This window comes from the organism of the source record quoted next (assembly GCF_019968985.1).
Source record: "MAG: Porospora cf. gigantea B chromosome Unknown PgB_NODE_1000_length_8745_cov_129.342, whole genome shotgun sequence".
Lineage (NCBI taxonomy): Eukaryota > Apicomplexa > Conoidasida > Eugregarinorida > Porosporidae > Porospora > Porospora cf. gigantea B.
In genome coordinates this window covers 1-8745 of record NW_027178466.1, presented here as the reverse complement: position 1 = coordinate 8745, position 8745 = coordinate 1, and the positions used below count along the sequence as shown (strand labels likewise).

The 8745-nt window shown below is 55.0% G+C and overlaps 6 protein-coding genes across 12 annotated transcripts; 4 read left to right on the top strand and 2 right to left on the bottom strand.

Annotated features, from left to right (window-relative positions):
* Positions 1-362: 362 nt before the first annotated feature.
* On the top strand, positions 363-1016 carry KVP17_000439 (uncharacterized protein; the record flags this gene model as incomplete). Its single annotated transcript, XM_068522197.1, has 1 exon — positions 363-1016. One exon carries the CDS (start codon positions 363-365, stop codon positions 1014-1016), a length of 654 nt encoding a protein of 217 aa, XP_068379840.1.
* A 414-nt stretch (positions 1017-1430) lies between these two features.
* On the top strand, positions 1431-2753 carry KVP17_000440 (uncharacterized protein; the record flags this gene model as incomplete). The annotated part of the gene is made up of 1 exon (XM_068522216.1): positions 1431-2753. One exon carries the CDS (start codon positions 1431-1433, stop codon positions 2751-2753), a length of 1323 nt encoding a protein of 440 aa, XP_068379841.1.
* Positions 2754-2761: 8 nt separating this feature from the next.
* KVP17_000437 (uncharacterized protein) lies at positions 2762-4262 on the bottom strand (the record flags this gene model as incomplete). 3 transcript variants are annotated; one of them, XM_068522179.1, is made up of 2 exons in its annotated part: positions 2762-3689; positions 3721-4262. In XM_068522179.1, the coding sequence occupies 2 exons, from the start codon at positions 4260-4262 to the stop codon at positions 2762-2764; spliced, it is 1470 nt and encodes a 489-aa protein (XP_068379835.1). The 3 variants fall into 3 exon arrangements, with proteins under 3 accessions (XP_068379835.1, XP_068379836.1, XP_068379837.1); XM_068522180.1 differs by lacking the exon at positions 3721-4262 and having other exon boundaries at positions 2762-3685; XM_068522181.1 differs by lacking the exon at positions 2762-3689 and having other exon boundaries at positions 3717-4262.
* Positions 4263-4393: 131 nt separating this feature from the next.
* On the top strand, positions 4394-6911 carry KVP17_000436 (uncharacterized protein; the record flags this gene model as incomplete). 3 transcript variants are annotated; one of them, XM_068522177.1, is made up of 2 exons in its annotated part: positions 4394-4734; positions 4763-6911. In XM_068522177.1, the coding sequence occupies 2 exons, from the start codon at positions 4394-4396 to the stop codon at positions 6909-6911; spliced, it is 2490 nt and encodes an 829-aa protein (XP_068379833.1). The 3 variants fall into 3 exon arrangements, with proteins under 3 accessions (XP_068379833.1, XP_068379834.1, XP_068379832.1); XM_068522178.1 differs by lacking the exon at positions 4763-6911 and having other exon boundaries at positions 4394-4738; XM_068522176.1 differs by lacking the exon at positions 4394-4734 and having other exon boundaries at positions 4941-6911.
* A 41-nt stretch (positions 6912-6952) lies between these two features.
* On the top strand, positions 6953-7985 carry KVP17_000438 (uncharacterized protein; the record flags this gene model as incomplete). Of its 2 annotated transcripts, XM_068522189.1 has the most annotated exons (2): positions 6953-7072; positions 7101-7985. In XM_068522189.1, the coding sequence occupies 2 exons, from the start codon at positions 6953-6955 to the stop codon at positions 7983-7985; spliced, it is 1005 nt and encodes a 334-aa protein (XP_068379839.1). The 2 variants fall into 2 exon arrangements, with proteins under 2 accessions (XP_068379839.1, XP_068379838.1); XM_068522188.1 differs by lacking the exon at positions 6953-7072 and having other exon boundaries at positions 7179-7985.
* A 6-nt stretch (positions 7986-7991) lies between these two features.
* KVP17_000435 (uncharacterized protein) lies at positions 7992-8745 on the bottom strand (the record flags this gene model as incomplete). 2 transcript variants are annotated; one of them, XM_068522175.1, is made up of 1 exon in its annotated part: positions 7992-8745. In XM_068522175.1, a coding segment is annotated over one exon (754 nt), but the record flags the coding sequence as incomplete, so codon positions are not given. The 2 variants fall into 2 exon arrangements, with proteins under 2 accessions (XP_068379831.1, XP_068379830.1); XM_068522174.1 differs by having other exon boundaries at positions 7992-8618.

Here is an 8745-nt window from a genome sequence, read left to right as displayed (position 1 = left end):
ATTGGTACCTCTGTGTGGTGACTTTCCCTTGGAAGAGTATAGGCCCGTTAAATTCAAAGCGACTGCAGATACTACTAGAGGCGAATAACAGTTATGAGCGTTGTCCATCCTTGCGTAAGGGGGAGGCGACAATCACTTTGTCGTCTGAAGATGAATCCGAACCGGAGAGTCCGTCGCTCGCGCGAGCCAAAAAGGCACACCACAGGCCTGAAAGCAAGAAGCAAGCTGGACGCCGCGTGTATTGCTCCAGCTGTTGGGCCCTCGTACTCGCAGAAGCTGGCGACGCACGCCGTTCACTCGTCACTACGTCCGACCAGACTGAATGTGGAGCTCTGTGGCACCCCTTTGACGCCTCCATCATCATGCTGGACTCTATGCGAGAGTTCGACGACACTAGCCAGGTTCCTTGGCGAACCTCACGATTGCTGGTGGAATTCTTGGAGAGCGAGTACATTCGAAGGAAACGCCAGTCTGCGCAAGCGGCTCAAGAGGGCATCATGGAATGCGCCCAGTGGAATGTTTGCGTGGACACTCCTGTGCCCAAACAAGAGAACTACTTCGACTGCGGCGTATTCGTGATTGAGTACGTCCTCCGCCTTTGTCGCGGGACCCTCGCTCCTTTAAGTCGACGCCGCCTGTCATCCTTGCAACTCGTCTCAGCTGACGACAGCTGCGCCAAGTCCCTTAACTCCTGGCCGGAAAACCTCGAGCAGTCCAAACTATGTCTCCGGTGTGGAATTGCGCTCGACAGGAAGGGTCCGTCTTCTAAAGAACGAAGCCCCTTTGAGCAGTCACGCTTCGAGCTAAGCGTGTTGCTGGGAACTGGGCCGCGAGACCACTTTATTTCTGCCTTCGGGTTTGGTCAGCGACACATCAGCTGGCGGAGGCAGAGGATGCGACTGGTACTTGAAGCCATGCAGCAATGCCCCCAGTGGTCTCAGGACCCTGAAGATATCAAGCGACTTGTTGAGTTGTTCGTGACCGAGCCCAGCGAGGTTGAGTTGGGCGTCCTGTGAAAACCCACAAAATGTTAAACGACTACGACTCAGACCTCAGTCTGGAGTTCTCCGCCGACCGACTATGCGTCCAGGACTCCGATACATCAGGGTTCGAGTCGATCTGGAAAGCGGCTAGGGGCACCAGTGTGGGGTTTCGTTTTGGGGAAGATGCAGGGAGTCCGAGGACAGGGACTGTGGCAGTTTGAAGTCTATTACCGTTGGAAATACCCACATCAGCAAAGCCGAGAAGTTCTTGTGCATTACGCGCGCGTTGGGATATCCACGCCGATGAGTGCTACAGATCTGGGCGAGTCGCCAGATAGTTGGTGTCTGGACAGCACAGGTTCCGTTATGTATTGTGGATCATTAAGACCGTATTGCCGCGCGTGGGAAGACGGCGATGTCATCGGGGTCCTCGTCGACCTGACCCGGATGAAAGTTTCTTTTCTCCTGAATGGGAAACTTCTTGGTGACGCATTCTCTCTGCCCGAAGGCGTGCGGACAAGTGGCTTCTTGCCGCACGTGTGCCTGAGAAACGCGCGCTTGGAGCTCAACACCAAGCAGCAGTCGTCGTTCCACGAAATCGTCCAACCGCAGACGATATTTATTGGCGATGCTCCCGCTCACAAGTCGGTGGAGAATTCAGTGGAAAGGCCTGCCTCGCTGAGCGATTGCGAGTGCATCTGCATGGTCGGTTTGCCCGCCGCAGGCAAGAGCTCGTGGGTAGAGCGCCACTGCGCTAGGAGCAAGGGAAGGAACTTCGCAGTGCTCAGTGTGCGAGGAATGGTCAGCAGAATGCGCACAGATCCGTCAGTTCCCTCCGCTGCCTCGGACTGGTCAGCAGCGCGGTCATTGTTTGAGAAGTCCGTCGCTCTCTTATGTGCTGGCTGGCCTCGGCCACGCCATTCAATTATCGACGACTGCAATACGGATTCTGCAGGACGCAACCGACTTCTGAAGAGACTTCAAGTTATGGGCCTTGTGCAGGCCATTGTCGTCATGCCAGAGGACTGCGAATACAAGGCGCGACGTGCCCAAGCAGAAGCAGCTGACGGTTGCGTGACGGAGCAGGAATTGGTGCGCCTCCAAAGCTACCTGACAATGCCAGAAAAAGGTCCGATGTGCGCGGATGTTCATTGGGCCGAATTAGGGGAGAGCGCCTGCACAGACTTGGCAAGGGAGTACCGACGTCTCGCGCGAGAAAGGGCAAGGAAGTTGGAAATCGGCGTCATCAAAGACCACACTAGTCCCCCAATACAGCATATCTCGCCTCGTAGGTTATCCAGCAACATGAACGTTCCCGAGGAAACTAGGGGATTCGCTCAGGAACGAATCCTCAAGGTGCGACTTCCAGGGCAGACGACTACCTCGCCTCGAGAGACAACGCTGACGGTACGCCTCCCGAAGACGGCAGCGTCGAGTTGTCCTAGAGACGGCGTGGCGAGACACGCCGTGACTCTCTGCCCGAGGAAGGACCACAGGCGAGTCGAGCCGTATCCAAGCGGGCGACGAGTCAATGTAGTAAGTCGAGGCATGGCTGACAGTTCAGTGTTGCACACTCAACCCGAATTGGACCGATCCACCCGGGTCGTTACTGTTGGCTGCCCTTCTGCTCCAAGCAGTGAGGTGATCTCAACTCAGCGAATTTCGCCTGATAGGGGAGGCAAAAACATTGGTGACAAACTGCTGAAAGGAACGCGCAAGATTTTCCTCACTGGGTCGAGAATAGTTCGTCGGAATGCTTTTTTAAACTAGGCTCTTGATCAAGAGCTCGTTACCGACAGCGTTTCATTTGAAATGGGTTCTGAATAGCATTGCTGTGCTTCACTGTCGTCAGGGTGCGGAACGCAGGACGTCGAATCATCTGTTCCCTGCGAACTTCGTGCAGAACAGTACACGCGGACACTAGCAGTAGTAATGGCAAGGCAGCCAAACGACGTCCACAAGAGCACCACAGAGTATCCGATGGCGATGGAGGTGAAGGACATCACAAATCCGGGCAACCACGCGCCCAAAGCGAAGCCTAGGAGATTGGTCGTGACGAGTATCACGCTGGAGGACGTAGTGCGATGGTCAGGAGGCACGCATGAGAACATGATGCCAATTAGAGCTGGCATGCACATGGCTCCCAGGAACAAGGCAATCCATATCATGATGATGAAGGAGATCTTCTCCTGGTTGAACGCAGCGCCAGTCGCCACAGCGGCGGCACAAAAGCTTGTCAGACTGATTGTGCCGACAGTGCGCTTCAGCGCCTTCATAGTTTGGTACCCGCCGACTTTGTCAGTAACGATGCCTCCGACGATGACACCCAACAGGGGCGACGTCGCAGCCACAGTCGCAAATGAAGTCACAATAAATGGCATCGGTGCATGCAAGACTTGCTGCATGTACAGCGTAGTCCAGCTCTGCACACCAGTGACGACGAAGTAGATTGCGCAAACTGCTGCCAAGACTCCGGCGTAGAGAGGGTCAAAAAAAACCTGGCATGCGGGACGTTGCTCAACCCAGACCAGTGGCCCCGTCGTGGATACCGGAGCCAGAAAGGAGATGGACGTGGCGAAGACATTGGAGCTGTTCTTCATGTTAGCTGGTCTCTGCGGCGCATTCTCCGATGTCGAGACCAAGCTGAGTGAAAGATCTTCGTGGATGGTTTTCAGTTGGGTTGATTCCTCCGTAAGGTACATTTGCCTGTGTGTGTGTGTGTGTCTCCAACACTCACCGCTTGGGAACGAAAACTGCAACTAGGAACGTGACTAGACATAAGATCGCGACTTGTACGAGCATTGTACAGACTATGCCGTTGACCGTCCGGGACGCGGTCAGCGCTCCGCCGACAACGTAGCCGACACATGTGCCTGCTACCACGCCTCCCTGCACTAGGCCCATCCAAAGGGCTTTTCGGTTCTCAGGGGCATTGACGTGCGTCCACAAAGGGAGAAACAGAACGAATACTGCTTGCGTAAGACCGATGAGTACCTTGGACAGGTACGAGAGCCATATCAATCTCCAATAGAGACTGCTTGCAAAGAGAAGAACACAAAGAGCATTCAGTGACAGGCATGATACCAACAGGACTTTCTCCCGACAAGGATTCTTATGCAGTGTGTACCCTCCAATTACGGACCCCGCTATCAACCCCAGGTACGGCGCGGCATTCATTGAGCCCAGTTCACTCGGGGACACCCTCAGTAGTTCCATTAACAGGTCGTACATTGGCGCTAGAGCGCCAGTGTCGTAGTTAACTCCTACCTGCCCAAGCATGAGGAGGCTGAACAAGAGCGGGGTCGAGAGGAGACGCATTTACAGGCGACGAGAGGTTTTTGGTCATTTTGTGGACTCAAAGCACTTGACAGGGAATGGTTAGGCGGCGCCTCGTGTATTCAGTACGGGGCATGCATTGTGCCAGTTGCAAAGCTAAGGTGGAGGCCTGCGTTCGCGCTGCTACGCACGACAGTGACACTCAGGTGGATCTCTTCGGAAAGAAGGTCACGGTGGTGACATTGCGGCCGGAGAGTGCCGCAGAGGCGGAAGCGGCGATGGAGAGCTTGGGATTCGATGTGCATCTGGTGTCGAATGACGTTTATGAGGAAGGAACCGCGACATCAAAGGCAGTACTTGACCTTGTGGTGGTGCACGGCGTAACGCCGCTGCCAATCGACATTGATTCCGTCGGAATACTGAAAACGGAATTCTCCCGAAGGCGTAGAAAGCTGCGGTTGGAGTATGATCCTCTGTGAGTACCATGTGGGAGGTTCATCCAGGCTTGTGGGCGTTCGTGGTTTACTCGACGAGCTTAACAGGCGGCAGAATACCTACGTGCCACTTGCAACGTTTGAGTTGCCATTGAGTTGCTACTGTGAACTTCAAAGTACAGGGGTTACACTGCCCCCCCTATCCGCAGTGCAGGATACTCAAACCGACAGAGCCTGGCTGGACGACATGTATGATGAAGAGTATGCCGGTCAACGTGAGACCACAAGGGCTAAGAACAAGTGCATCATCTCCATGTCAATCGCTGTCCTGACCTTGGCCACCATGTGGGTCCCAGATAGCCCTGTGAAGCGAGTTGGTGTTGGTGGCATGTCCTTCGTCAACGTCCACCTCCTAGGCGCTTCCTTCCACATGACGGCCTTCAAAAATGCCCGTCACGCCAGTCTGGACATGAGCACTTTGGTCTCACTATCCAGCCTGCTCTCCTTCTGGATGTCAGTCATTATGGTAGTCACTGGAGGGGGCAGTGACGGCCTCTATTTTGATACCGGAAGCGTGTTGGTGGGCTTTGTACTGCTGGGCTTCTACGTGGAGGACCGAGTGAAAGCAGCGGGCTTTGCCCAGGTCAGTGGACTTGGTCATGCCGACCCCTGCGGCAGCGTACGACTACTCCACCGTGGGATCGAGCTGAGAGTTCCCGATTCAATGTTGGAGCTCGGCGACACAGTGGAGATTCTTCCAGGCGAGAAGGTCCCTGTGGATGGACACAGCCTTTCGGAAAAGACTTCGTTCGTCAACGAGGCTCAGCTGACTGGAGAGAGCAACGACGTGGTCAAAACTCTGGACAGTCCTGTGTTCAGTGGATCAGTGGTCGTCGGTCACGTCCCACTGGTTCTACGTGTCGACGCCATCGGCAGCAGGACTTGTGTTGGCACTCTCTTCGAACTGATGAATCGCGAGCAGCTGTCTGGCCTCGGCTACCTTCGGACAGCAGATAGGATCTCAGCGATCTTCGTTCCTTCCATCCTGATCCTGTCCTTGTCTGTCTTCACGTGGTGGTTCTGCTGGGGAATTCGAGAATGGGGGAGCGTCCAGCATGCAGCCAGGTTCGCCCTTCGGTTCTCCATCGCAGTGCTTGCTGTGGCATGTCCATGCGCTTTCGGCTTGGCCACGCCCACTGCAGTGGCCGCAGCATTCTATGCGGCCAGCAAGCGAAGAGGCATCTTCATCAAATCAGGAAGATGCTTGGAGATTGGTGCTGACCTGACATGTGTGGCGCTCGACAAGACGGGGACCCTAACAGAGGGCCGACCATCAGTAGTGGACTACGTATCCGAAGTCCAGGACTTCTGGTACCTCGTGGGGTCGGCGGAGCAAAGGAGCCAGCACCCCATCGGGGAAGCGTTGGCCGGTCATGGCTCCTTGAAGGCGCGAATGGACCTCGGAAGGGCACTGTCCACTGACGTCAAAGGCTTTGAGCACTTGCCTCATGGTGGAGTTCAATGCTGGGTAGACTCCACCCGCGTCCGAATTTCGTCAGCTCGAGACTTACCAGAGATCTACAGCGATTGGATTGCCCAGCAGGAGGGCGTCGGATGCACGGTGGTGGCTGTGCTCACAAATAATGAGCACTGGAGCGTGATTTCGTTGCGAGATACCATCAAGCCTGACGCCCAGGAGCACGTTCACCTAATTCAGAAGCGCTACCAAGTGCTCATGTGCACTGGTGATTCGCGAGCCGTGGCAAACTACACAGGGATGTACCTTGGTATTCCGAAGGAGCAAATCGTGTACGAAGCTAGACCCGATGAGAAGCTGGATGCCATTAGGTCTCTGCAACATAGGGGACACAAGGTATTGATGATGGGTGACGGGCTCAACGACGCTCCTGCTCTGGCTGCAGCGGACCTTGGTGTCGCCCTGGGAGCTGGACCCTACCTGTCCAGGTCTACAGCGGATGTGGTTTTGTCCGGAACGAACATTGCTGATCTGACCTATTTCCTGCAACTCTGCAGGAGTACGCGAGCTATTATCCTTCAAAACTTCGCTTGGGCGGTCTTGTTTAACCTGATCACCGTCTCCCTGGCAACTGGGGCCTTCTACCCTCACACCAGCATCTCCCCAAACGCAGCAGGAGCTCTGATGGCGTGTTCGTCCATTGCTGTTGTTCTAAATTCCCTTCGCATTCGACGAATGTAATGGAATTGTGTGAGATTTTATGCTGAACTCAATTCCTATATATGTGGCTGGCGCCGAAGTCGGAAGGTCCTCTGGATGCGGCTGTCTTGCGTCGCGAGATACTAACCAGCGCCCTTCGCTTTCCAATGACCACGGTCTACACCAGGCAGCTCTGTGCAAATGTGAGCGGGAGTCGACTAGCTCACTCAGTCTTTGAGATCTCCCGGTTGGGCGGGCCACCGCGTGAGAGCTGACGGACGGAAAGTGCCAACATTGTTGAGTGAAGACATGGAAGCAATGGCTCGCCCGCGAACCATTCGACTGATAATACAACGTGACGGTTGGCGGTCCCTCTATCGAGGTTACTTTCCGGAGTTGTTGGCCTCAATGCTGCAGAAAGCTGTGCAATTTGGATACTTCTCTGTAAGCAGCCACCTGGATCGATTTGAGGACTTGTTCGAGTCGGCCGTCGCCACTTTCAAGCAGCGGACGTACCGTGTGCGAAAACCTTCACCGACGCCCGACTCCATCGACAGGCGTCTTAGTGTTGCCATTTCTGAGGTCGTCGCGTACCCTTTGCGGGTACTGGCTAGCCGGATGATGGTGTACGAGGGACCCCAGTCACTCAGCCTCGGGCAAATGCTCGAGCTGACCTTGCGTTACGACGGAGCTGCAGCCCTTTTTCGGGGTCTTGAGATTAGTTTGCCGATTTCCTTGTTGAAGAGCGAGATGGCGTCTCGCGTGGGTAGCTCGATGATGTGTTCCGACGAAGACGTCTTGGACTCCCGGTCATGCGCTCTGTTGTACGCAGTCAGCGGTTCATTGCTTCTAGCGCCGCTAGAAAGGGCAAGCGTGCTACGACGATGTCAGTCACGCATTCTAGGTCTCTGTGAACACAAGTCTCTGCCCTGTACCATCCGGGAATTCGCAGACCCCTCAGCTCCTGTTATGTGTCTTGGCGGGGTTTTGCTTATGCTCGCAATGTACAACTCCTGGTCAAAGACAGAGAGAAGCGATGAGAGAAGCGATGAGAGAAGCGATGAGAGCAGCGACGACAGTGTACTACCTTATGACCTACCGTCCGATGAACTCTAGAATGCATTACTCCGTTTCCATGCCATGTGTAACCGACCCAGTGGCCGAAACCAGCTCGTTAGCTAGGATGAGGATTCGTTTTCCAATGTGCTTCGACAGAGCTCGGATGGCAGCCACCTCCCCAAAGGTCACTCCTCCAAGAAAGCCTACTATTACCATTTCCTCGGTAACTTCGTCCTCCAAAAGGCCTTCAGCCTTGCTGGCAGACGAGCAAATTGACTGCTGCTTGAGTTCTACGGAAAGCATGTTCGAGTCTAGAACTTGGCGAAACGGGCTGGAAGCGCTGGTTGGTTTCAGCAGCCCTTCCACCAGTCGTACTGAGAGTGGGCTCATGCCGTGGTGTACGAAGTCCAGTGGGGCTTTGCCCGCCACTGGCTTCATCAGTTCGAGGGCGTCTCGCAATGCTTGCCAATCCATTGCCTTAGTCTCAGGGGACTTAGTAAGCAGCAGACCACTTGCGACAAGCTGTGAGAGCCACAAACAGGCCCTAGACCCAAAGTAAAACCCAAACAGTTGCGTAGCCTGCTCAACCACAGCGGCCTCCAGGCCCCCATACACCTGGCTACTGAGGCACAGCAGCCGCAGAGCGTTAACGGCTGGGTGAGGGAAACCGTATTCCGCCGTCTTCACCATGCATTCATCGAAGTCGTTGAACAGAATGGCGCTGATGCGTTTGAGGAATCCCTTCGACGGTGTCGTCCACGTGTGGAGCTGGTCCTCGAGCTCCAACGTGTGCCGATGCAGCGGGTTCTTGCTGGTC